Source organism: Rhamphochromis sp. 'chilingali' (genome assembly GCF_963969265.1).
Source record: "Rhamphochromis sp. 'chilingali' genome assembly, chromosome: 1".
In the NCBI taxonomy this organism is placed as follows: domain Eukaryota; kingdom Metazoa; phylum Chordata; class Actinopteri; order Cichliformes; family Cichlidae; genus Rhamphochromis; species Rhamphochromis sp. 'chilingali'.
Window position 1 is genome coordinate 36,528,085 of NC_137929.1, and position 27,622 is coordinate 36,555,706.

Consider the following 27,622-nt stretch of genomic DNA (forward strand, 5'->3'; position numbering starts at 1 on the left):
ATTCCATTTAAATATTCATTTTTTCAATTCTTTTAGGTTATGTGCTGTCCATTATGGGTCGCAGACGGAACCTCCCCAATATCAACTCCCCAGACTGGGCCATCCGCATGCAAGCTGAGAGGCAAGCTGTCAACTTTGTGGTCCAGGGTAGGAAGACTGATAGCACTCTTTGTGTATGCTTTTCTCAGCTTCTCTTTATATTTCACATGTGAAGTAGGCTTTCAAACTGCTTCTCTGACCTGGAGGGTTTGCCTCTTGTTTGTTGTGTATGTGTTTTTATTTGTATGTACAGGTTCTGCTGCGGATCTCTGTAAGATGGCCATGATCAGAATCTTTAACCTGGTCTCCTCCTCCAGCTCGCTGTCTGCCAGGTACCACCTCTAAACATGGCACTGCTCACCAAAGATGCACAGACTACCAAAATCTCCTCTCTCCTTTGACGAGACAAAATACGCAAATGCGTGTTGGCTCTCCATACCGGACTAAATCTACACAATCAGAACTTGCTCATGTTCCATATTTATGCAGGAGATCTGACAGAGCTTGTCTTACCAAAACACACAAACGACTTGCTGTGGTTTACCAGCCAGCTACATTTGTAGAGATGAGGCATGATCCTGGATTAATGCTGGTAATGATGCCAAACAATCAGCTGGAGTAAACAAAGTTGAAGCAAAAGCCAATATATAACAAAATTACAGAGCAGTGTGCGAAGTAAACGGAGGAGTCTGCTGAAACAGTCAGATGCCTCATTCTTTATTTTTAGTAGCTTTAATAGCAACAGTGGTGTTTACTCTATGTGTGTGTGTGTGTGTGTGTGTGTGTGTGTGTGTGTGTGTGTGTGTGTGTGTGTGTGTGTGTGTGTGTGTGTGTGTGTGTAGGCTTATAGCTCAGCTCCATGATGAGCTTGTGTATGAAGTGGAGGACTCCCAGGTGCAACAGTTTGCAGGTAAAAAAAAATCTTTTTATCAGCTATTGACAATTTAAAAAAAAGGTCCAGGTCAAATTTTACTTAAATAAAGGTTAGTCCAATAGCTTCAGCACGCTTTTATTTCTTTAAGCAAAACTGTTTCTTAAATTAGTTTCACTTTATATGTTTCAGCCAATTGTCTGTGCCTCAGTCTCCGGGGCCGTCTCTCTGCATTAATGTATTGTACACAGGAGCCATGTCACAGTGGGGACAGTATATAACACACTGAAAATACCTGAAATGTGTAAAGTTGGTGTTTTAAACAGTGTAGTGTTTAGATCACTCTGAGATTTGAATAAAGATTTTTTTAAGTGAATTAAAATCTTGTTTCCTAAGCTTTAACATATAATTGCTATGCACCATTATTTTTTATTGTTCAAAAATAAATACAGATTTTGTTTGTGCAGCTCTGGTAAGAAGTAGCATGGAGTCGCTACAGCACATTGATCATCTGGGAGTCCATCTGAAAGTGAGTAAAAGAAGTGTAATTGAAATCAGATGGCGGTATGGTCTTGTCACATGTCAAGTGGAGTGCAGGATTGATGGGAAACTGTAGATTTTCTTGCTAGTGGACTGTGGCTTAAAGCAGTCAGTAAGCAGGTTACTGCAAACAGACTGAACTAACACACTGGGTCCTACTATTCTGAATCAAATCACTTTTTGAAAGCCCAAACAGAATAAACATGTTCCACAATAAACAAGCTCAAATTTACAAAAATGTCAGATGCTTTTCCCTTTAGTGAAAAAGTCTGACGTGAATAAATTACTGATATATTAGAAGATAAAAATTTGGCTGTTCTTTTTAAACCTTATGAAGGTTTGAGATGTAGGACACGGGTTGCCATGTTTTGATAAAAAGGAGCAGATTGTTGTTTGTTTGCTGTTGTTTTGTGGTGTTTGGTGCATGTTAAAGAAAAATGTATTTAAAAAAAAAAAAAAGAGCCAACGCCCTTCCTTTTCATCTGTGTGATTCCCAGGTGCCCCTGAAGGTGGCAGTCTCCAGTGGCAAGTCTTGGGGGTCCATGTCTGAGCTTGACGTCCCTCCAATGTTCCCCTCTCTTTGAGCGCGTCGCCTCCCTCCCTTCACCTCCTCGACGGCGACGCCTCTCTGTTGAATCTGCTTCTTCTCCCCCTCGATGAGCTCCTTTCTTCCCCTCATAGTCTCCTCTTCATCTGTACCCCTTCACTTGTCCTGTATCCTCATCACTATGGAAACCAGCCAGCTGAAGCTCCCACTTACTTTTTCTCCATCCGTATCCGGGGGCAACGGCAGGAGCCTCAGACTGGATCGCACCAGTTTGGTGTTTTTTTTTCTTGCTCTCTCTCCATCCTCCAGAAAAAGATTCCTTGTCCTCTTCCTCTCCTCCTCCTCATCTCCTCCTCCGTTTTCTCACTATTTTCTTAGATGTTTTTCTGGTCGTTGCCAAGGTGAACACTTCATGTTCAAGAGAGGGCGTGATATTTATCGGTTCATAAGATTGTTTCAGGTTTAAAAAAAAAAAAAAAAGAAGTAGTTAACCTCTTTATCTCTGTGGTGTTTTATAGAAAAGACTTCCTTGTATTTATTGTTCTTTTGCCTTTTGTGTGTGTGTGTTTAATAAACCTCACATGTTCTTGTAAATATTCCCGGTCCCACCGTTTATCTCCCATTTTCATGCATTTATTTCTGAAGCTAATTTGCATGCTACATTTTAGCAAGCTCTTCGTGGATTCGTGTTTATCGAGTCCTTTGAGGGATAAATCATACTTGGAAAAAGCATTAAAACAGAAATGAGCTGCATTTAAAACATTTTGCTGTTTTAATGCAACGAAGCTTCGATGTGTTCAGAGACACTTGTGTGTAATAAACTTCACCTCGTGTTGGCTGCATTCATGACTCAGAGCAGATGATCTAATTTTTCTCTGCTCTTCGCTCTCTGCAGCTCATCTTTTATCTGCTCACTTGGCTCCAGCCCACTCGCCCCTTTTGTCTTGTTTTTTTGCCTCTCTCTCTCACACACGCACACATTCCACAAATGCTCGTATGGACACGTACATGCACGCACGTCCACCGACACCCACACTTTCCATCCGTGCAGCCGAAATGAATGCGCTCGCGCACATTCAGCGGCTTCCAGGCACACTGACCGACTTTCTTTATCTGTGGCAGCCACAGCTAGACACTTTTTATAGTGTCCTGCAATTAAGACCCTTCGAGCCTGCAAAATGTGTCTGGCAGAACCATACGCCTTGTGACAAGATCAACAAAGCCTAACCCCCCCATTATGCATTTGAAATGTCACATCACGTTGGCTGCTAATTGTAGGAGTTGTCGGGACAAAGGTGCATGTGGAACATCCAGCAGATCCAACATGAGTAGTGTCTTGTCATGCACTTAAATTCCTGTAGTTTCCCTTGTTTTTTGTTTTTATTCCAGAGGAATCAACCTTCCCTTTTCCGCTCCATTAGAGAAGTGTTTCTCACCAGGTCAGTCTGAGTAGTTCAGAGCCAGACCAAGGGACAGTGTTATGGAAATCTGCCCCTCTATTCTCTCATTGTTCTGTGGTTAAAGGGTGAAAGCCCCCCCTCCTCCTCCTCCTCCACCTCTTTGCGAGGGAAACGAAAGCCTGGTATGTTCAAATTCAAGAGGACACTCGCGCTTTTGGAGTTGTTCGAAGCACGAGGGAGGTAAAACAAACACTTCTTTGTTTTTCCAGAGTGTGTTTTATTTAGCAGTGTCAGTTGCACAGCAGACTGTGCTGGTATCCCACTTTTGCTCCACTCTGACTTGGGCTTTGACCTTTGATTTGATAGGTTAAAATGGTCGGGCATTAAATTAAAATGAAAAACGTAATTAGACTTCTTGAACGTTAATCTCTTTTCCAGGATGTAATTGAGGTTATTGAGTGTGGTCATTTAAGTGATAACTTCACCTCAGCGACCTGTGCCGTTAACAGGAGCCGATCCCAAATCCCTCTCAAGACTCCAGATGAGCTTCTCCCTCGCTGCCAGGAGGTGTGTAAGTAGAACCTGCAGTATATCCCCCACCCACCCACAGCTGACATTTATGTCACTTCAGTTCAAATATTGCTGTCTCATTTCTCTCCTCCCCTCTGCTCTCTTTGGGGGGGAAAAAACAACTCCAGCACCGTGTAAAATGCATCATCATTTTAATCGATACAATATATGTACATCCATGTTTCAGTCATCATAATGCAAGAAATCCCATCTTTACATCTATACAGTGTTCCAATTGTATTCAGTATAAAAGAAAGGGTTAATAATCACAATATTAAGAGTAATCCCCATGTGGTGATGCAGAAGTCTTCCAAACGAATGGCAGAAAGGGAACTGAAAGCTAATAGATCTCAATAAATGCCACTGCAGTCTCACAGAGGTCACATGGTGTTACTGTCTTGCTCTCTCTCTCTCTGTCTATCTCATGCTCCATCTTCTCAAACTCCCTGGGAATAAATAAATATGCAAAAATCACCACACCATGCTTGGTCTAATAATGTACATTAGAATCATGTTGCAAGATTGGATTTTAACCCTCCTTCCTTCATACATGTGAACCTTCTGGGCCCCTGGTGCTGTGTACTGGCTGTTCTACTTGAAAAGGGGCCTCTTTTTCATCCCCTTCAGGTCCCTCGGGTACAAAGTTCCCTCAGATGCTGTTTAACCTCCACCCCCCTACTTCAAGTCCATCCATCTCATCCATCTACGCTCCTTCCATTTCTTTATCATGGCGGGCTTGTTGACCTGCCTGCCTCCCCACAGTGTGGCTGCATATCAGTCCCCCTGCTGTGCTTTGTGTGGTCAGTTTCCTGGCAACAGACAACAGCAATGACAAGGCTCCAGGGCAGAGAAAGCCCTCTTTGCATTACAGCAGCTTACTATAGCTAGATAGCTCCAGAGCCCCTGATGTTCATGGTCATGGCTGGTGTGTGTGCGTGCTACAAGCTAAAAGAGCTGCAGTGTTCGGGCTCGCAGTACGACAACGCCAGAGAGTTCAAGCAGACAGGAAGTCCACAATGGCGGCGCTTCTGAAAGTGGCTGCTGCTGTTTCTGTGTGACTCTTGTGAGGTAGCACAGATTAAGACACCTGCACTACTGCAGAATCAATTCTCTTATTTTAAAAATATATTTTTATATATTTTTAAATCCACAAGCATGGTTACAAAAAGGAGTAAAAATGACCCCCAGATGCTATATACAGTAAAATATACTTTACAGCTTTACAGGTAATAAATCGTAGATTAAAAAACAAAAAAGAAGCCTTTGAAAATCACTGGTAAGATACGCAGTTGAGAGCAGTGATTTCGGCGGCTGCAGCACGGTTTTAATTGATTAGCTTCGGTCGTGCTGACAGACTGTAGGAAGTGAAGTCGCAGTGCATGTTTAAATGGTGCGAGTTAATCAGAAAGTCCTTATGGTTGAATAAAAGCTCTGTTAAGAGATTTACAGAAGCAAGCATTTACAGAGTGGGACTACACAATCTTTTTTTTTTGGTCCTGTCTGCTTGAACTCTTTTTTTAGCATCCATTAGCCCCTTTGTGTCATTTCCCTTTGACTTCTGTACAAATATGTAGCGGTACCCCTTTTAAAAAGCAGATCTTTGACACCCCCTATGTAAAGACACATAAAAAAAAAATAACCCCAAACATTTTACAATCAAACACCCCCTCAGGCTTCAGCATAAATGAGCGGTAATGTTACAATACTAATTGTTACAGTGTCGGGCATGTAAATATCAATGCAGCATTTCATGTTTCTTGATAAAATCCTTGCCATTGTTCTGTTCTTTTGCCTCCTTGTGTTTATTGCTTGCTTAGATGGCACATGGGCAGAAGTTTTCCAGATAATAACGAGTAAATTACAGGGCTGTGCTGAACAAAATGGAGCCGTGTGAGGAATTAAAAATACAGCAGTTTCTGTCACCTTTGGCAAATTTCCACCTCCTAAAATAGCCTTGGGTTGTAGCATGAACTATTACATTGTATCCTGTATATATATATCTTTATGATACATACAGTTGATGATACAGGAGAAACTTTATCCATGTTCTTTATAGGAAATGGTAAAAAAAATCAAACTACCTTGTACTGTATTAGCAAAACAAGACACAGTTGTGCTACAAGTGCTTCATGTGTTCTTGGCACCCGTGGCCTCAGTCCAGAGTGAGTCCTTCAGCGCTCTCCACAGTGGAGCAAAGTCCTCACCAGAGGTAGAGAGAGAGAGAGGGAGTCCATGCTGTGGAGCTCTGTTGCCTCCTCCACCCTCCTCCACAGCTCCCCCACCCCACCCGCCGTCAATTGCCAACGTGGCACATTCCTCCCTCGCCCCTCGCCCTCCTCGTCAGGTGGAACAGTCCAGGCGACATCCATTTTCCGAGACTAAAATAAAAAAAAAACTCCATCGGGATCGGTTAAAACCAGCAAGGATGATAGGCTGCAGTAAATAATACATAAGCAGCAGGAAGAGATGGCGGCTATTTACAATCGCACGAAAAGTCTAACGTCTAATGTTGAGAGGTTGAGTCATCTAACAAAAGACCCAATTTTCTGTTTTTTGTTATTTTACACTTTTTCTCGTTCAAAAAGCAACCAGACCAAAAAAAAACATACATAAAATGTCGGTAGTTTACATTCATGCCTTTGAATGTTCGCCCACAAAGCGGCTGAGCACGGACACGCAGCATCAGAGTAACGCAACACACCCACAGGATCTGTACATTTGTGCAGTTTTCAGGTCTATGCTCCTTTACTAGCAGATAAACTGAATGAATATTGTGACATAATCGTGACACTGGAACCGTTTTTGTACCTAGCGTGAAGTTGAAGCGGCCACTTGAGTTAAAATAAATAAATACATAAATGCTGAAGATGTGCCTCTGTTTTATCCATCAGAGAAGAGCATCAGGTGATCTTTTTGTTATTATTTTAAAGCCCTCTGAACTAAAAGAGCCTTCTCCAGCAGGAGAGGCGTCCATGCAGCATACCTTCTCAGGAAGGAAAGCTCACGCTCAAACAAATCACAGGAAAAACAAACAGAAACCAGCGGTGAGATTGGTTTTTGGATTGTACATCAGCAAAATACGTCATAGGAACGGTGCGTAACTAAATATACACTCTGATAGACGCTGCATACCGTCTACATTCTAACATTAAGTATGCTCTACCAGTTTTACACGGAGGTCAGGCTTCACAGGGTGTAGCATTCACATTAAGTAGAAAACAGACATTACTCAGACTAGAAATAAATGCATTTTAGTCAGTGCACTTTGCCTTTTACAATTCAAAGTCACCCTTCAACTACCTCAAGTCATGCAGTCCACAGCGTTTTTAAACTCCAGTGTTTGATTCCAGTGCATAAGGCCTTGGCAAAGGCATTTTGAATACCGTCCCTTTTTGTTCAGAATATGTATGAATGTGGATAATAGTTCCTCCCATAATACACGAAGGAGCTTTATAAAATTTCATCAGGCAGAAAACTGAGATTGGCAGCAGCAGAAATGGCTCAGAATCGACAGACTTCACATTCCTCCACAAGATCTAGACAGGATTTTTTTTTTATTTCGTTTTTTAACAGTCCACCTCAGGAAGGCTCAACCTCAAGCAAGTCTGATAAAGACCGGGCTGAGCCATGCAGGGAGGACCTGAATACACTGGCAGGGATAACCACTGTGTTTTCTGTCCCACTGACTGTGATATCTGATTGTACATGAGGTGAAATAAATGTTATAGTCTGATCCATAGCTTTTAGTGTTCATGCTGTAGTTTGGCTCTAACTTCTGTGTTCGGTACTCTGTGAAGTTCCCGAGAAGCTGTTGCTCCAGAAACATCACAATAAAATAAAGTGTGGCTCCCTTTTGACTCTCCAGCAACAACCAAGTTCAAAGCAGATGCATCAAGGTGGTGTGAGGCATCCTCCACGTGTCGGCCCAGTGAAAACATCTGAAAGAACTGTTTGATGCTTTCAGTGCCTTCGTGCCTCGTTTTTTTACTCTATAGTGCTTCAGTGGGATTTCTTGAATTGGCGCTATTTTAAAGATAAAAGCGTACCAGCGGCTGAGCCTCCTTTACAAGAGCGTTGTTTCTCGTGGCTCAAATTTAAGGAAGAGTTAAGGAGAAGAAGCCTTAGTGTCATCGGACCCAGCGTCCAGGGTCTTGCCTTCATTATGGGGATAATATACAAATATCCTTATATATAATCTATAATATTGTGGGGAGTGTAATTCAGAATTAGATGCAGAAGAAAACGAGTGCATGTTTCATTTTAGGCATTGAGCACAATTAAAATCTAATCATCTAACTTGTGTTTCCTTTAGTGTCAACTTAGCAGGGACTTTTTTCCCCCTTTTGCATCATCAACTTTCAAATGCTCAATGAAAATCTAGCAAATCTTACCAAAGAAGAACACACTTCGAGTCACATTCCTTCAATCCTGCTCCAATTTATGAAAGGATATACTGCTAATCGACCCCCAGCTGGTGACCGATTAATCTGATTACTTTCCAATTCTGCAAGGCTTTTAGATTCGGATACAGTGGTGAAGGTTTACAAGCACTGGCTTGTGGCTGGTATTAATTTCACGCCCTTGTCATGACAATTAAGAACGTAAACCATTACTTTAAAAGAAACAAGAGAAAATAAAATACGTCCATTTTTCCATTGTAATTCATGTGTTAGGAGTTTCTCTCCTAAAAGTTATATTTGCATTCAAAGACACATTTCATGCAAATGGTACAACTTTTTTCTTTTTTTTTTCCGAAGAAAGAAACACATATTTGTTTTCTATATGTTTATATCAAAGAAGAAGCTTATTTTCTTTTTTTTATATATATATATGTAGTATATATATATCAATTCACTTTTTTCTACACTTTTCTAGGGCAGGCACCGTACACACACCGGGTACAGAGGCATGCCACACTTGCATTGCTTTTGCATTCTACAGTTGGTTGGCTGGCAGGCATAATGTCATCCAGGCAGTGCTGCATTTGGTGAGTGTCTGCACCAACTCTGAACACACACACACACAGGCATTTTCTCCCTCACTCTCTGAGTCTTTTGCGTCACACCCATACAACCATACATCATGTGCAACTTAGCTCCAGCCAGTCCAGGCAGCGCCACACTGCCTAGATGACATCAGATCAGGGGGCGGGGGTCTACGGCTGATGCGACAAGCTTCAAATGGAGTAGTAAAAGCAGTGCAGCAAGGCTCCTGTGGCACATGCAGAGAGGGGCCAGGAATGGCTGGAAACTTGAGCAGGATAGGTCAAAGGTCAGCGGAGGGTTCAAATGGAGGGTGCATGGTCTAGCCCAGGGTTGCAGACAGATTCATGAATGGGAGGTAGGAGGGGAAGGAAAGCAAGGCAAGAAGGGCCAGTGCTAAGATTGTGACAATTACATCTGTATTTTTTTCCCTTTTTATATATTATGTGCTTTTTTTTGTTATGTTTTGCTTTAGGTTGGACTTTTTACAAATGGTTTAATAACATAACTGAGGCTCAGAGTATGGATGGCTGAATCTACTGGTGGTCGTACGCTCGGAGGATGGAGATGGAGAGAGGTGTTATGGGAGAAACTCTGACGTTCGCTACATGAGTTTTTCAGTTTTTCAGCTGTATACACAATATAAGTACATGGAGGAAAGGGAAACACTAGTGCCAATAGATCAGATAAAATAATCAACTGCTGTTTGTGCTCAGTCATGTACTGTAGGTTTGTGAGTATTGCTTGTAGTCTTACTCAAGTTGCTCCCCAATAACCTGGATTAAGCAGGCGGAGTGTAGACTGCAGCGACTTTGTAATTGTTGTAGTTTTGACAGTAAAATTTGCATATTTAAATGAAGTTTGTTTCCTCTTCAAAGTTATAAAATTACTAATCATCAGTTAAACACTGAACTGTATCCAAAGTGTTAGAATTGACCTTGATTCAATCAGTAAACTATTTTAAAAGTACACAAAGAAAGTACTAATGTTTAGTTTCATAATACTTGATTCAGTGAGAAAGGTTCATCGCACACAGCTGAGACTCGGTCTGCTGTCAGACCAGAGCCTCGTCAAACGTACACACACATACACACAGTCACATATTCACAACACACACATAACAAGCTCTGACGTGCAGCTATATCTCATCTCGGGATCTGTCAGTGTGACACACTGCAGCGAGAAAGCGCCACCCTCCTGTCACCGCAACCAGCCAGAGACCCTCCCCACAGCTCCAGTGAGAAAAGGAGGTGATTCATCGATCCGGGAAAGAACATAGAAAAGGGGGGGTTGTTATCCAATCGGACCATCAGTGAGGAGAGTAAAGAGGAAGGTGTGTGTGAGGAAGATGCGCTGTGTTTATTCATGATGCAGGATGCACACAGCACATGTTCCAGTAACCATCCTTGCCATCTCTTCTCTCTCACTGTCGGGGTCAGTAACACACTCTCGCTGTGCTTCAATATGGTGCCTTGGAGAGGTGGCTAAAAGCCGGATCACTCGGTTTGTGTGTCTGTTCACACACCAAATCATTTTTATGAAGGAGAGTGTGTGCTAAAAACTCCCTTAACCCTTTTTTGAGGAGTCTATGTACTCCCCCCGGTCCACGCATTGCTCTATCCACCCACCCCACATAGAAAACTGCACTCTTGAGCAACTAAACATGATTTTGCTGTGGGGAGGGAAGGTTTGAGGAGAGCAGAGAAACATAAATGAAAGGTAATGTTGATCAAAATCACATTTTCTTGATGCCAAAGGGGCTGGGGAGGGTGCTGAGATGGGGGTGCCAGTTAGATGTCTTCTGGAAAAAGCCAATTTTTCTCTCCCGCAGGTGAGAGGAAGGATTAAAGATACAAAAAATAAAAGATTATTAATAATAGAAACAAACTCTTCTTTAAAATGTCAAAGTATAATACAAAAATCAAAAAAAAAAAGCATAATAGTAGTAAAAACGTTAGTGACTTAAGGGTGAAATAGTAGAAGTGTTAAGTCATACTCAAAGTTATCCCTAATGACACAAAATAAATAAAAGCTGTCAGAGGAGAGGACGTGGTCAGGGCTCTCAGGTGAAGGAGGGTCGTTGCTCTCTCTCTCTCTGTCCCTCTCTTTCTCCATCTCCAACTCTCCAGCTCTCTCTCTCCCTGTCACCTCTCACTCCTCACGAAGCTGCAGGCGATAGCGGGTATGGCGGATCTGGAAGAAGAGCCTCTCCAGCGGCGAGCGGCTCATCCCGGGTAGCCGGTAGTCTTCGCTCTGGCCCGTTCTGCGGAAACCCAGCGACTCGTACAGCTTGTGGGCAGCCAGCTTCACGGCCGTCGTGCCGAGGACCACGCCGGCGTAGTTGTTGCGCATTGCGTACTCCAGGACGCGACGACCCAGCGCCTTTGCGATGCCTTTGCCGCGGTAGCGAGAGTCCACCGACATCCGCCGCAGCTCAACCATGTTCTCGTCCTCGTGGCCCTGCGCCGCCACGATGCCCACCACACGACCATCGAGCACTGCCACCCAGAAACAGGAACCTAACAGGAGGAAACAGGAAACAAAATCCAGTCTTACTGCGAAAGCAAGAATTATATTAGACATGATTTAGCAGCCTGTTAGCCAAGCTTCGTGTAAACACTGCAAACAGCCAACTGGGATCTCTCCAATGTTAGTGGAGCTGAACCTGCTGAGAGCAGGTGTTTGGTTTTTCTTTATTGTCTACGTTTCTTAATTTTGAGGGTTTTACTGTCTTTGTGCTAAGCCTGTCAGCCTCTCATCCTATTAAGCTCATAGCTCCATATTTTTATTCTTTCCTCTGTTAGAATAGTTGTACATTTCAAAATAATCCATTCTAGGATAGGCTATCTGCCCCTGTTTGGACCATCTTTCTTCTGATTGGCCACCCATATCAAACAGGAGGTTTGAATAGCAAGCGACCATATTTACTCTCTCTAGGTTGCTAAGAGCAGAAAACAGACTGTCTGAAACCGAGTATTTAGCTGCACATACACTGACCTCATTATTTAACATCACTGTATCCATGTATGAGAGGAAATAATTAACTTTGACATGAAGGTGAAGAACAGAGCCTGTGATGGTGATCTTTTTGTGTTTTTGGATAAAGGTGTCTCACAGTCAGCTGCTCCGGTACACTGCCATGACTTTGATCATATGTCAGACCTCTGAAATATCTCTTGCATGGAACACAAAACAAGCAGTATAACTGTCTTAAACTATTAAACAGGACATGAAAACTATAACTGGTTGCAAAATAGTTGGATGAGGCAGGAACTGATCTCAAGATGAACGTCGCCTTGCATGGCTGTTGTAATGACTTAAGGGCTCTGGGTAGAAAAACCAATGAATGGAAAATAGAAAAAAGGGGATGCAGGGAGCAGCTGAATGAGCAGGTCTGACTGGAGCTTAATAACGTTATCCACTCAGTGAGGACTGCTGATTAAAAGTGCAGGCATGACAGAGCAGTCACTTAAAGCTGACAGCATACTGGAGCAGAGACTCTGATGTCAGATAGCAATTAAAGATGAGTTTTTGGGCCAAAACACTGTCATGTTACAGATGCTTATACACTATCAGGGACTTGCTGCATCTCAGGATTAATCAGACTGATGACAGACAGACAAAGACACTCAACACACGTCCAGGCAGACAAATGAGGTTTGACCGACATAGAAAAATGTCAGCAGACAATGCTCCTCCACCACAGAACCACTAAGAGCCTGAATATCAGCCCGTTTTACCATCAATCTTTATTCCTGCTGCAGTTTGTAAACGGTTCGCTTTGATACAGAGCAATTGTTCCTTTTCCCCTCTGAAACTTTTCAGTGATAATACTTCAGGTTCAGAGGCCAGAAGGATGTGAATCATCCTGAGTGTAATTTAACATTCGTTTAAATGTTTCTGAGGTAGAAACTTGTGCTATTCATGATGTTTTAATGACACTTTTAGGAGCCTGGAAGCTTTGTGACTTTTAAACCCAACATGACAATGCATGTGCCCTTGCAGTAATCTTTCAAAGAAAAAGACTTTCTAAACCTTCTGCTGTGTTGCATACCAGTGGTCAGATAACTAACATCAGCAGCACTTATTCCATGTGCTGGCAGTGTTTCTGTGGTTTTGTACTAAAATGCCATCTGTTTGTGACAGACAAAGTAAATCTGACTGTTCTGTGACCGGCAGAGGCCGACCTGCGGACAGCAGAAATCTGCCTCCATCTGTTCACGAGCTCTGAATCCTAACTCTCTCTCTTTGTCCTTACTCTCACTTTTTATGCCGTTACACACAACATCTCCCTCTTCTCTGTTTGCTGCTCCCTCACACAGACACGCACACTAAACATGCGGTGAAATTGACATCATGCATCAGTCCCACGTGTTCGCGAGGATTTGATGGCCCTGCAGGCTTGTGTTAAGCTGATCCAGAGGCTTCTGTTAGCGAGTCAAACAACTGTGGCAACGGGCAGCCCCCAAGTGATCCCCACTCTCCTAGTGCTGACATTATAAGCTGGAAGCCCCTCGAGTTTCCCCAAGTGTGGAGATGTTGCAGCCAAATTGGATTTAATTATCGGATATAGAAACAATGATTTGAACACTTTGCAGACTAGAAGCGATAGATCAGAGATTTTGTCTGCCTCTCTGGAAATGTGGGTCAGATGACTGTGCAGTTTGCTGATATCACAGAATATCACAGGCTATGTTGCCAAAAGTATTTGCTGAACTTGCGTGACATCTCATCCTTAATCTATAGAGTTTAATATGATGTTGGCCCATCCTTTACAGCTATAACAGTTTCAGTGCTTCTGGGAAGTCTTTCCACAAGGGTTAGGAGTGTTTATGGGAATTTTTAACCATTCTTCTATAAGCACATCTGTGAGGTCAAACAATGATTTTGGATGAGAACACGTGGCTCACAGTCTCTGTGATTCATCTCAAAGGTACAGTGTTGGGTTGAAGTCAGGACTCTGCCGGCCAGTCAAGTTCTTCCACACCACTCGCTCATCCATGTGTTTCTGGGCCTTGCTTCATGCACTGATGTGCAGCTATCTTTTACCAGGAATGGGGCATTCCCAAACTGTTCCTACTGGCATCCTGTCACAGTACCACCACTGAGCTCCTGAGAGTGAGCCATACTTTCAGAAATGTTTGTAGTAGCAGTCTGCATAGGTGCTTGATTTCATGCACTTGAGCCATGGAGGTGATTGAAACACCTGAAATCAGTGATTTGGATGTGTGAGTGAAAACCTTTGGCGATATAGTTTAATCTCTGGTTAATGAAAGTCCTATAACCCTAAAAAAAACAGTCACAGCATTATTTTCTCACGGCCACTTGGATCTGCATAACAGAGTTTTGGTGGATGATGGTTTAAGGGGCTCGTTTGTGCAGCTCACATGCAGAGTTTAAGTGATTTAGTATTAAGTACCATTAGTGTTGGATTCATCAGCTACCTTTTAAGGAAGCTTGGAGCTGATTAGTAAACTGTTAGCTCGGTGCTATTTGTCATCTAAGCTCACTTGTTTATAGAAACTAATCTTTTTAGTAAGTCGGTCACATTTGAATGATTTCAGTCAGAGGATAAACCAAAATGACTCTTGAGATCTTTGTAGTTTTCCTCTAGTGAGATCAGAAAGCTCCTGGTTTGAACCCTGACTGTATGCAGTTGGTTCTTTCTGGATACTCAAGACATATATGTCACAGGCTCTGTTTCCAAAGGAAACTGAGATCCTGCAACATGCTGCAAATTCTTTGATTTTATATCACTTGGTTGTGATGAGCACAGGGAAATCTGCAGTTTTTGGCTCCAAACTGGACACTTCTGAAGCGGTGGCGGGGAGGAGGTCACTGATGAGACTGTTAGCAATGGTGTCACCCTCTAACACAATACATGTGTCTGGCAGAGAGGCCAGATCTGTCAGATATTATTGTTATCATTAATAATTTTATCATTTTATCATCTTTGCAGCATTTGTTAACAAATGGATTCCTTAAATCTGGAGTAAATAAAGTTTTTCTCATGTTATTATGGGTTAATCTGTGATTCTGAAGTGGCCGTGGATGTGCGATAGATCAAGTGTATTGCAAAAAGCGCTTTGTGTGTGGTTACATGCGGCTCGTAGTCCAAGGACCTTCGAATGGTCATTAAGACTAGAAAAAAATGTAAATCCATCCAGTCCATGTGATCTGAAGTAAAGTGTCTCACAAACAACTGGAGAGATTGTCGTTAAAGTTTAAGTGAAAACAAATGCACGCGACAAACTGCTGAACAACAGCTGGAAATTTAATCAGGGTTGATTACAGTTTGGAGGAAATTCAGTCCAGATGTGTTGATTTAATGACTCAAATGTCTGACATATGTTTGTTTGCAGCTGGTTTAATTAGAACATGTTATTCAAAGACCAAACAGCTGAGAGGGTGCACTGTACACCCGTCCCTTTGACCTCGTCCTCATTGCAGTTTTGCTATGATATGCTGAGGGAAGCCATAGTGAAGCACTCTTTGCTGTATTAAGCTGATCAGAGGCTTTGTCTTTACTCGTCAGTACGCGCTCATGTCCTGATAAGTTATCAACTTTTTGTCCTCACCTGACACCCTCACAAGTTTAAAATGTTTTTTGAGTTTTTACGGTACTTTGGGAGTCTCGCACAGTTAAACTCACATTGGAAATGATTGAACACAGCAGCAGAATAAATTTAAAGTTTGGCATCTGGGCACTGAAATGTTGGAGGTGATTGAGGAGCTTAAAGAACAATCAGTGAACTGGGGCAGCAGAGGCACTGACCTGTCAGAGGGGAAGATGGGAAATTTTAGCCTGTTCGGTGTGGCTCATTAACTCACCGGGTGTCGTTTGGCATCTGTGACCTGAATCTGCAGGCTACGGCATAACTCAGAGGGCCTCTACTATAAATTGGTCATTTTATCCCGCAGTGTTACTTTTGTTTACCCCAAACTGTGATCTTTTCGTAAATCTAACCAAGTTTTTCTAACCAAGAAGAAAAATAGAGGTGAACCCATGGGGTCCCGCCTGAGAAACCTGCAGCTCGTAACTCCTAAGGTGGACTTTGTGGGTCCAAAAGCTGGACCGTTATCTCTACGCAACCAGTCTTAGCTGGTGTATTAAAGGACAGCTTGTTCGTAAAAGGAAGATCCGATCCTATCTGAAAAACTGGTACAAGATGAGAACATGTTGGAAACTTAGCAGTTTAAACAGACAATTTGGGAAACGTGTCCTGATGACCTGAGGAGTGTGGCGTGTACGTATGCACAAAGCAGTGCAGCCTGGTTTGACTGCCCGCCTTGGAGGCTGTGTTTTTTTAGTGCTTGTTAGCAAATCTAAGCATGCATAGTAATTACACTAAGATGGAAACACACTCCTGTGTGTGGGCAGGGTAGTAGAGCCTCTCAGAGCTTCTAGCATGGCTTTACTTCACACCCATGGTGGCTTTCTTTTAAGACAGGATGATGGCGAGCTCTCTGAGTCAAAGACTTTCCCTGTCTTAGAGTTTGGAAGGGTCATCATAAAAATATTTGAGGGCAATAGTTAACTAAAGCTGTAAATATCTGTCTTCTACACGCTTCCACTTTTCTGCTAAATATGATAAATAACAATTAATTTAGTCTTTCAAGGTATCACGAGTTAGAAAGAGGGAGTGAGTGAAGGAGGAACTCGCTTTGAGAAAAGCGTTAAGCTCTCTGATGCTCCCGCAGCTGTTTAAGAGTGGAGCGGTACTACAGTGTACCGCCTATGTTTTGGTGTGTGAGCGAGTGTGTGTAACTGGAAGGTTGTATGAATGAGGTTACTCAGTCAGAAAAAGGAGTTAGTCAAAGAGAGCAAAGAGGAACAAAAAAAGAAGAAGTCATTCAGCTGTCCTGTGTGAAAGACGCAGCAGCAGAGGAGGAGGAGGAAGGCGAGCATCTGAGTTAACAGTAAATGCGATGAGACTGAAAGGATCCATTATTGCTGCTAGGGCATACAAACGCAAAGGAGGGGGTCTGCCATTATTACAGGGGGAGTGGGGTGGGGGTGGGGGTCACGGAGAATACAGATGATGTCAAGATAAGAAATAGATTGAGCAGAGAGTGAAGGGTGAGAAAGGGAGCAAGAGCTCTGAGTTGTGGAAATCTTTCTCTCACAAGTAAGAATCTGATTACTGTATTCTTAATGCGGCGGATCTAATTTCTCTCAGTAGCTCAGTAGATATTAATAATCCTCCATGCATGCGCGTGGGAGTGTTAGATACTGGCTGATGCTGTGATATGAACCCTCCATTAAATTTTAAAAATTACACACATACCTACAAACTACATGAGCACATAGACAGGAATGGGCTTTATTGTGTGCAAGAAGATTGTCCTGGAGGCCTAATATGGTAAGGGCTCCGTCTAGACGCTGCCTCGCTCTGCTGGAGCTCACTCTTCTGTGAAGCGAACACCGTATTAACGCTTTTTGGGCGAAAGATCGGCGGCGGCTTGGATTTGGGCGTGTTTGCTAATTGTTTAGGCTTCTAGTGACCAAAGTATTTCTTTCTATTTCCCTGCAGAAGGCGTCTCATTGCTGCAGGGAACATTAAAGTCAATTTAAGCAACAGTGATTTATGGCTTTGGATTGAAAGTGTCGTATCGCTGCACGATTAATCCGGCCCCGCCAGACATTACATTTCGCGTTTCTGTGGGGAATGAGATCTCCCTGTGGTATTCATCAGGTGCCTATCAGACTGTGTTATACGATTATTTTTCTTCCCAACAGTTCTGGTCACATTTTGTCACTTGTAGTGCTAAAAACACACACATATGTTGCGCTTTGTTCCACTGGGCACATTAGCATAAGTGGTCCACATATGGTTAACCCGTTATAGCCCGAATCATGAAATAAACGCCAGAAACTACATTTTTTTGAAAATGACAAATTAAAAAACATTAATTAAACATTAATTTGCACATATGAGTTTCAATTTGTAGCATTTTGCATTATGTTTATATGGTTGGGGGGGGGGGAGACCTGGGGGGTTCCAAGTTATTTTGTATATATAAAAATCCCTTAATACTGTTTTATTTTCACTTTAAAGCAAAAAGACTTAAGGCGGAGTCTCTGTAATGCACTCACACACAGATACACTGTACTCCTCAGGTCAGAGTGCATGCTGGGAGTATGGATTAACCTGTCACGCACAACCCCACACGTCAGCAGTATCTTCCTTGGCCACGGGCGACGAATGCTGAGAAGAGATGACTGTCACACAAAGGACACGGTTTCCAGATGTGCGCGTGAGCACTCATCAATGCAAAGCAGACTGATGCGCCTACGTGTGTGTTGTCACGCTTCATGAGCACACACACAGAGGAACTCATTACGCACGCCCGACTGTTCGTCTTGCCGCCTGCCTGTCCGCCAGCACGTCTCCATGTTGTTTGTACGCAAGCGTGCGAGTACGCTTCCTTTTTCTTGCACACTTGCGCTTTAATGTGTACGTGGCATCCATCAGCGTACAGCTGCTGCTCCGACTGCCCTCTCTCGATCTCTCTCTGGTTTGATTCTCGGGGTCAAAGGTCACCCGTGTGGGCTTCACGACCGAATGCAAAATGTTAATCTAACCCAGAGGTGGGCGATTAATCTTCCTGTCCGAGGGGCCACGTGAGAATCTGGGACTGTTGAGCTCAATAAGCTGAACTCAGTTCTGCTCAATATAATAATTTTTTATCTCTTTTTAACGTTACTGGAGCTCAAACCTATTACATCTACATTTATTGTTCCTTTAGAAATCGCGACCCTTAAACTGCAGACTCAGTCTTAATCTTCATGCACGTAGTCTCTCGTCTATTGATAACAGGCTCCTCTGTAATGAGCGAGTCAAGACAGCGAGAAAATACACAATGCGAAAACTAATGAAGCCGCTGACACGCCATCTAGTCTCTCTGACGAGCACCTTTGTTCGCCATTGATTTAAGCAGAATGTAAGACAAAAGCCGGAGGTAGCGAGACTGCAATCTATTATTAATGATGGGATCGACTTCCTCAAAACACTGAACCGACAAGTGGCAGATGCTCACGTGTTTTCAGCGTGCAGGAAAAATTAAAAGACAAGCGTGTATTCTCCAGGTGGTATGCGTCCAGCAGAGCCTTTAAAGGAATCGTGCTTATGATGGTACTTAAAACTAAAACATGTCCTAGTATTTAATCAGATATATATTATATTTTTTAAGTAATGTGTTATTTATGTGGGCACAAACCCTCAAACTGGTAACGGAAGGTGTAAGTTTAAGGACATCTAGCTCCAACATTAAAAGTACCAGCAAGGCTTTGAGGTGGTTTCTAAGATGTGCTGAAAATATTTTGAACCTGGGACAAAATATGTGGATAAAAGCAGTCTGAGCCCCACTCAGCTGATTATGAAATCAGAGCAGCACCAGCTCTGAGGGCAAAGAGTTTTCATGTCTGCTTCTTCTGGAGCGCAGACATAACAGCGTGCCACCTGCACCACTGAAGGCCAAAGAGGCGTTTGCGTATTTTCAACAAGTCAAATATGGACTTTTCTAAGCGACGCTTCCCCGGTGTTGACTCGAGACATGAAAAAGCATTCACTTGTGGCAGAGATAAAATGGCATACAAGGTTGATTTACCTTTTTTTCTGCTGTGGAAATTGTATTAATTTTTCTTTGTTTAAGTGGAGAAAAGTCTAGTTTTTAAGTTGTGAAGCAAACCTGGACGTGTGCAGTCTGAGAACAGCAGTCACACAGTGATGTAAAGGATTCAACATGATCCGATTCACTCTGTGCTCCTCTCTTTTTTCACTTTCATTTCCCACTCCCAGCAGAGTACTGCCAAGCCTTGTTATACTTGAGGCCGCTTCCTTTGAAAAAGGGAGTTCTTCCTCCCCACTGTTGCCAAGTCCATCCTCATAGAGGACTGTAGTGTTGTTGAGGTTTTCTCCCTAATATTAGGTCTCAGTCAAACAAACTTAGGGACTGATAAACTGTTTACTGTAGCCAGTAAAGAGTGTTTTTCATTTCCCTTCATGACCAAAGACATTACTTTGTGTCTGCCAGAATTCTAGATAGCCCAGCTGTTCCACCACACCTGCTCCCCTTCAGCACAGATGAAGTATATAGGAAAGGAAAAGGAGGAGTGATACAGGTGTGAGGGTGAAAAAAAAATCCCAGAAAGATTAAGGAATAGTAGAGGGAAGCATCCAAAGAAGCTCATTAAACTAAGATATCCCAGCTGATGTGCATGAAATATCCCATAGAGGTTCCTTTGTGTGTTGCAGTTTCATTTTGGGCCACAACTGGACATGACAATCACAACATGGGCTGGACGCTTCGGTTTAAAATAAAATACATGTCGCTCATACTCTTCTCAAGTGCGATACCAGTCAACAAAAACACTCCTGTTGTGGATGCAGACTGTGCAGACTACAGTAACAACCAGCTGAGCCCAAATTTATTGGGAATTTTAAAGTGATAAGGAAGCTAAACTGAAATTTGTAAAGAGCTGTGTTTGGCGCAGAGGCCATGATTGTGACTCATCTGGTCTATCTGCTGGCCAGCAAGCCCTAGATTTATCTTCCCTCCCCACACGCATAAAGTAAATGCTATACTTTACAACACCCCTCCCTCAGATGCCCTGTTGTCTCACCTCTTTCCCTCACACACTCTCTCTTATACTCTTTCTCCCTCATTCTGTCGTTCAGTCCTAAAATAAGGACAAGTACCAGCAGAGGAAGCTGCGCCCTCACCTGCAACCGAATGAGCTCAAACCTCCCCCATCCCTCTTCCACACACATGCATAAATGTATAGACACACACATACAGGGCTACAATGAGATGAGCAGGTATTTTAATGTCCGCTGCCTCGATGAGACCCTGCAGTGATCATGACGCCTCATTAAACAGCCGCTATTAATGAGCGGGTATCTCGCCTCACCAGGGAGCTTGGTTCAGTGTCTGCTCACACCCTCATTTCATTACACTTGCTTTTTAGGCTGTAAGTGGCTTTAGGATGACCTAAAGTGACACATCAAGTAACGACTAAAGAGGGGATAAATGATCCGACTGCTGCCGGGACTTTTTTAATTACTCCAAAAAGAAGTCTTTTAGCATGCTTTGACTGCTTTGGAGATCTTTGGGTTTGAGCAGTAGAAAGGCTTAATAATGGCAGCTATAAATTGCACATTAGTGCACAAATAATAACTGTAACGAGCAATCAGTCACAAAGCTGGGTTTTGGTATCTCTTGGTGTCTCTCCAACATGTAGCAAATAATAGTCTCAGCACTAAACTTCATTATATTATAGCCCAGCTGGGTTGTTTTTACAAGTTACCAAAAGTTTTAGCTGCTACTTTTTGTTAAGAAACAAAAAAGATTTTAAACTTTCCAAAATGAAATGACTAGATGTGGTCAAAAAGAAATTTTGTCGAAAAATAAATAAAGTCAGCTTTTATTTCGCCTGTATCTGTTAAATAGTTTCTGTAGCTGGTTAGTCTTTTGTATCTGCGCTCATGCTATACGTTTCTTCCTGCTAAAAGGGAGTTTTTGCTCCCCGCTGTCACCAAGAGCTTGCCCATGTGGGACTGCCAAATTGTTGTTTTTTTCTCTCTAATATTACAGTGCTGAACATTGGCGGGGGGGGGGTCATGATCTCTGTCTAAATAAATAAATAAATGTGGGTAAATTCCCAGATGATTAAACATGCAACTATTTTGCTGGTAATACCTGAAATGAGTAAAGAAAATCAACAGCCTATTTATGCAGATAATTCATAATTTTATTGGGGGGGTTATATTGGTTGGGTGTGATTATTGAGGGGGGGTCATAACCCCCCTAACCCCCCTGGAAATTACGCCCCTGACCTTGGGGCAGCTGTTTTTCCTGATTGGTGCTATATAAATGAAACTGAATAGAGGAAACGGATTAAAATTTACATTACTTCACAGGGTTTGTTGAGTACTTTTAAATGCTGTTTTTATTTAAGCTTATAAACATTATTGTGTGTTTGAGTGCAAATCAGATAATTTTTGAAATAATCAATCAATCAATTTAATTTCAATTAAGTGGCATTTTTGTACCAGATCTGTCCAGGGTGTACCCCGCCTCTCACCCTATAACAGCTGGGTAAGATAGCCCACCACAACCCTGAATCGGATGGATGGATTGAAATAAGCCTCCAGTCTTTATTTGAGACACACGTACATATTTATCCTCTCAACCATTGTTAGCTCAATTTACTTCACAACCTGTCTGCCTGCTCTCACACACACACACACACACACACACACACACACACACACACACACACACACACACACACACACACACACACACAGCATTACAGGTCTAATGAAAGCAGTGACAGCTGGCCTTAAGAGGCTGCAGAGTGAGTGATCACAGGAAGTGAGAGTATGAATTAGTGTAGTTGTGCCATGTGGAGAGGGATATGTGTCTTCAGTCAGGAATCGCTTTTCTTTTATTACTCTGTGGACTTGGCTTATTGGAGTTTATTCCTTTTATATTTTATTTCAGTGTCACGAAGAACTCCGTGTCTTCCTGTGTTTGGCTCTATCTTTCTTCTAAAGCAGCACATCTCATACATCCCCATCATTCAAGGTGAAAAAGAAAACAAGCATTGTGAAATTCAATGCTGAGTTTCAAACTATTTGACCTCCCACATTCAGCAAACCGTCTCTCAAAACACAGAGAAGCCTTGAGCACCAGACACACTCAACATTGTATCACTTCCTATTTGAAGTCCTCGAAGACACACACACATTATTGAACACAAAAGTCCTTATCTCATCTGTTGCAAACTCTTAAACGCTCCCTGTCAGACCCACCCACACAGACACAGCTAACTCGTTAGCTACTTGGCTCACGTAGAGAGCTACAGTCCACAGAGTTGGTGTTTGCATGGTTGTCAAGTAAACCTCAGAGATGAACTCGTGTTATTTATCTTGTGATTTATTCTTTTGCTGTTATCTGCTGCTAACAAGCTAAAATATGGCATGATCATGTTCTTTTTTGTTTTTAGACACTTTGATTATCTTATTGAAACTTTCCTTATAGGACCCAGTAGGTTGATTTGACAGTTTATTGTCCAAGTCCTTCTGAAATTCAGGGACGATAGCAATATAGGTGTTCAATAAGAAATATAGTATAATAACAACAACTAACCTGTTTGTTTTGTTTTTTTCATTATTCTCATTTTGTACCAGGGAAAAAAATTAATTATCTTTTTTTTTTAACTTAAATGTCTGGGGGGGGGGGGGGGGTTTCATCCCTTAATCACTGTTTTTAAATATTAAAGCAGCAGCAAATGAAATGCAACAGATAAATATCATCCAAGTGCCATCAGAAAATGTCGTTATGTGCTTATAGTGTCGTAGCTGTCAACAAACCAACACCATGTTTGGCCAGCGTTGCATTAAAGAGGGCTAATTACTGTTATACATACAGTGGGCTGTGTGCATGCTCATGTTTACTCTTAAACTCTCTTAAAGTAGCTTTGCATTATTCACAGTTTAATATAATCCTTATTTATCTTATACTTAACCTTGGTGCAGTCCCTCAGTGCACCCTCCCCCTTTAAGCCAACTTTTTTTTCATTGGCTGCCCCTCACAAACAGGTTTGAACAGCAAGTCGGTGGGCTTTTGTGCTCACAGCCAGAACTGTGACCCTGAGATGACCATATTAGGAATATCCCCTCTCTATGATGTCATAAGAAACCAAAGAGTGCAAATAATCAAAACTATGCAGGCTTCCTTAAATTAATACACATCCAGTTTTCATTAAGCAGTAAAGTGTGTGTTTGCATTAGAGCCCGTTCCTCTTAGAAAGAAGCTGACTTATATGATCTGTTTTCAGGGCCTTTAAGTTCAACAAGTTCCCCGTTATTGGCCAAATGTTTCCTCCTCTATATAACCACGCACCCCTACGTGCCATGCCATTCTGTACACACTTTAAACAAAGCACCACAGTGACGTCAGCGGTGCCTCTCCATCAGGACCGCGTGCTGGTACCCAGGTGTTCATCCCCGTGGGCCCATTCAGAGTGCACGGATATAATCATTAGCATTGTCCAAGAGCAGTGGTGCCTGACCCCATCTAAACCATCACAGCCCTGCAGCAATAATGGGAATGCTAAATTGCATTTGTGTATGCACTGGATTACCAAGCCAAAGGGCACAATGTCAGAGAGAAGCAGACAATGGTGGGGGGGGCAATTGATGAACACCTGCTTTTTATATTTGCCACGTGGTCTGGGTTAACAGGGAATAAATGTGTCGAAGAAGTTAACAAGGCAGGGGAATGTCTGAAAAAAAGTGTGTCACACGTGTACGTGGCTGTCTGTCGGTGCTGCCCGGAGTTAAACTCCCGAGGAGAATGAATAGTCAGAGATGACACCAGAGGTGGATTGATTTTTCCAATTAGAAGCTTTAGTGGAGGAAATGAGCCTTGCCGACACCGAGTGTACTGCAGAAAGTGTATCAGCAGTCTCCTCTGCACGATCAATAGCCCTGTGATGCCACCCCCACCCGCCCCACCCTTTACTCCCCGCCCCCTACCTCAGTGTCCAAGCAGAGCCCAGAGAGGAAGCAGAGTGGGGGAAGGAGTGGAGACAGAGATATGGGAGGAGGGGTGGGAAAGCAGGGAGACGACCTGCATATTTGATGATTTGCCTCTGCATCGCCTGAAGACTCTTAGACACAGCTGTGTTTAAAAACAGCGTTTTTGGTTTTTTGTCTTGTTAAAAGTTACAGGCCCAAACTTTTCAGTGCGCCAATGCATTTTTTTCACCCACTAACTGCGTGCTGGTGATGGTGGAGCACTGGGAACTGACAAAACCACACACATTGTGTGTGTGTGTGTGTGTGTGTGTGTGTGTGTGTGTGTGTGTGTGTGTGTGTGTGTGTGTGTGTGTGTGTGTGTGTGTGTGTGTGTGTGTGTGTGTGTGTGTAACAGTGATGTGTTCCCTGCCTCTTACCTGTGGGTTTCATGTAATATGCATCTATGTCAGCCATGTCCGTGTGCAGAGCACAGTCCAGATAGTTCTGGATAACTTTCCTGCTGTAGTAGTAGCGCGCACCCATGAGAATGAGGGGTGCACAACAGGTCAGCGTGAGGGATTTGGTCATGTAAAAGCACATTACTATGGAGAAATGGAAGAAAAATAAACAAAACCTGTCAGAAGAGAAAATCACATGTTTGATTTTTGCCGGACCCGTACACACACACATACACAACAAGACATCTGTAAGCATTAATATCAGGAACAGCTGAATCAAATATTTGGATAATTTTTCACACAAACCCGCGTTCATCAAACATTTTCTGGGAGACAAAAGTTAACAGAACGACAGAGTTTGTTCTGCCTGAGGAGAGCGTATTAGTGCTGGATTCATCCAACCAGTGCAGTCCATGTTGGGAGTTATTAGTAAGATGTAACGCTGGGGGGCGCAAAGGGAGACAGAAGCAAGCAGGATGGATGCTGCGCGTAGCATGTTGCGTGCCATGCAGTAACCTAGTTGCTACTTTGTTCGCTCATTTGCACTCCAGGTGGAGCGAAACAGAAAGCGCTAAAATGCGCGGGGTAGTAAGCTTCCGCTCAGACGAGGTTTTCAGTATTCAGGATCAAATTTGGTTGGAAGGATCGAGACAAATATCCAAACAACAAAAAGAGGGGGGTATGTGAAGCAGATTTCATGCGATTTTTTATTCTTTAATGTGCGTAACCGTACATGTTGTGACGCAAGACGCGTTTACCTAAACCGGCAACATCAACAAAAAGCCAAACGAGATGTGGCGCATTGACTGCTGTGTAGGGGCGGAGGTGGTGGTGGTGACGAGGCGGCGACTGGGGGGGAGTGCGTGCGTGCGTGTTCATGTGTGTTTGTGTGTATTTGGCGGCGCGGCGGGGGAGTGCTTTTTGGGTACGTGCGCGCACCCTCTGGGCCAATCCTCAAATTCATTCAGTCATTCATTGAAGCACCGGCATGTCATCACATCGGTTAAACACATGCACCATGCCGCCTGCCATGCCTTTTGTTGGCGTGTAGGAGCAGCGTGGCCGGTGTGGCACAGTATGAGGCGGCTGCTGCTGCTGCTGCAGCAACAGCCTTTTTCTCAACTTAACTGCACATCGCCCACAGAGCCACGACAACAAAGAAGCATCAGATTTCTGCATGATTTTGAAGGCAAGTTCCTCAAAGGAATCGCTTCAGGGCGCAGACCTAATAAAAACGCGCAACAGCGACATTTACCTGCGCACATGAATCCATGTTAGAGGTTACATTTGAAGCTTTTGAGATGCGTATGACCAGAAAAAAAAGTTGGTCTGAAACACACATAAGCTGCACGGCACACGGAAGTGTGAGGGTACTTACTTGTCAGAAGAACGTATAAAAACTGGGTCTTGGGCTGCTGCCAGAGCCCCCTAAAAGCTGTGTTGGGTATCCTCTCCATAATACCCTCGTAAAAGATGCGGCGTACCTCCTTTTGATCCCCGCGCTCAAACTCGCGGATAAAAACCACGTCTTTCCTCACATCCTTGGCCTCGGCGGGGTTCAGAGGCGTGCTGGACGGAGGAGAGCTCCACAGGATCGACTCTTTTTTGGTCCCATGTATAGCATCGTGTTCATCCGCAACAATTTTAGTCTCGCAAACCATTTTGGGAGACGAACAATGCATGCAACTGGCCGCAAGAAGAAGAAGGAAAAAAAAGTGCAGTTCGGAGAGAGGGAGGGGGAAAAAGAGTGGGTAGTAATGATAGTGGGGGAAAAATGGATGATTCGTGAGATTTTCTTAAAAAACAGCGAAACGATGGAGGGGGGGTAAGACGAAAGGGGGATGTTCTGCTGCAACCCTGAGCGTTTCCGAAGACCAAGACTTGCCGGTGTAAATCGAGCGGTATTTATAAGCGAGCAGGGCGGGTAGATTCGGGTTCACGGGGTTGGGGTGGTCCTCTGGCTGCACAGATTGGTAGAGGCAGTGCGCTGTTAGATGCTGATGGACGAGGGAGGAGGGAGGCTCGCTCATTCCCTCCGCATCTGAGCAGGCTTATGTATGTGTGCCAGAGAAGTGTGTATTTTGAGAAAGTGGGCCCGCGACGAGGAGGGGAGGGGGTGCGATGGCGAGATTGCGTAGAGAGGCTGCTTCTGAGCAGTTCTGTCTTCGTGCTGTCTTACAATGAGGAGGATCCCCGATTTTGTGATATACAGTGGCTGCGAGAGATGCAGCACAAAGGCGCAAGGTAAAGCGGGGGCGATGCGTAAAACAGGAGGAAATCCTAGCAGAGGGGAGAGTGCAGATCAGAGGGAGAGATGGAGGAAATAAAACTCCTGTGGGATTTATGAAGTTAAAGGGTGACTGTAGCCGCTTAAAGTAATAAATCTGTGGCAAAAAATGAAAGACTCTTAAGCTGGCGTCACCGTTGCTGTTGCGCAGATAGGAGGCTGCTGTGATAATAAAGGGATGGGGAAATGCCCTGATGTGATACGGAAGCATCAATATCCTCAGAGATTCAACAATAAAGTGTGAAATCAGCTGCCGGTCAGCCTAACGCCCGGCGGCGGCTCTCAGTGGGCTGCGTGCAGCCTCCTCTGCCGGTTGACTGACAGCTCTGCTGCACTGCAGTGATTCCTCCACAGCTTCCCTCCGCTTTGTCGCCCAGCTCCTGTCATACATCACCCCC

General features: G+C 43.4%; 2 protein-coding genes across 2 annotated transcripts in view; one reads left to right on the forward strand and one right to left on the reverse strand.

Annotated features, from left to right (window-relative positions):
• poln (polymerase (DNA directed) nu) overlaps positions 1 to 8,956 on the forward strand; it is an 86,617-nt gene extending 77,661 nt beyond the window's left edge. The window contains exons 24-30 of the mRNA XM_080895627.1: positions 37 to 147; positions 293 to 371; positions 882 to 949; positions 1,378 to 1,439; positions 1,948 to 3,637; positions 3,907 to 3,968; positions 8,843 to 8,956. Coding sequence (XP_080751753.1) covers positions 37 to 147; positions 293 to 371; positions 882 to 949; positions 1,378 to 1,439; positions 1,948 to 2,034 — 407 coding nt within the window. The 3' untranslated portion in view covers positions 2,035 to 3,637; positions 3,907 to 3,968; positions 8,843 to 8,956. The remainder of the gene's footprint in view (positions 1 to 36; positions 148 to 292; positions 372 to 881; positions 950 to 1,377; positions 1,440 to 1,947; positions 3,638 to 3,906; positions 3,969 to 8,842) is intronic.
• On the reverse strand, positions 4,118 to 26,999 carry nat8l (N-acetyltransferase 8-like). Its single transcript, XM_080895859.1, has 3 exons — positions 26,316 to 26,999; positions 24,917 to 25,081; positions 4,118 to 11,468 (listed from the first exon to the last, which is right to left on the reverse strand). Exons 1-3 carry the CDS (start codon positions 26,617 to 26,619, stop codon positions 11,101 to 11,103), a joined length of 837 nt encoding a protein of 278 aa, XP_080751985.1. The 5' UTR covers positions 26,620 to 26,999; the 3' UTR covers positions 4,118 to 11,100.
• Between the last annotated feature and the right edge of the window lie 623 nt (positions 27,000 to 27,622).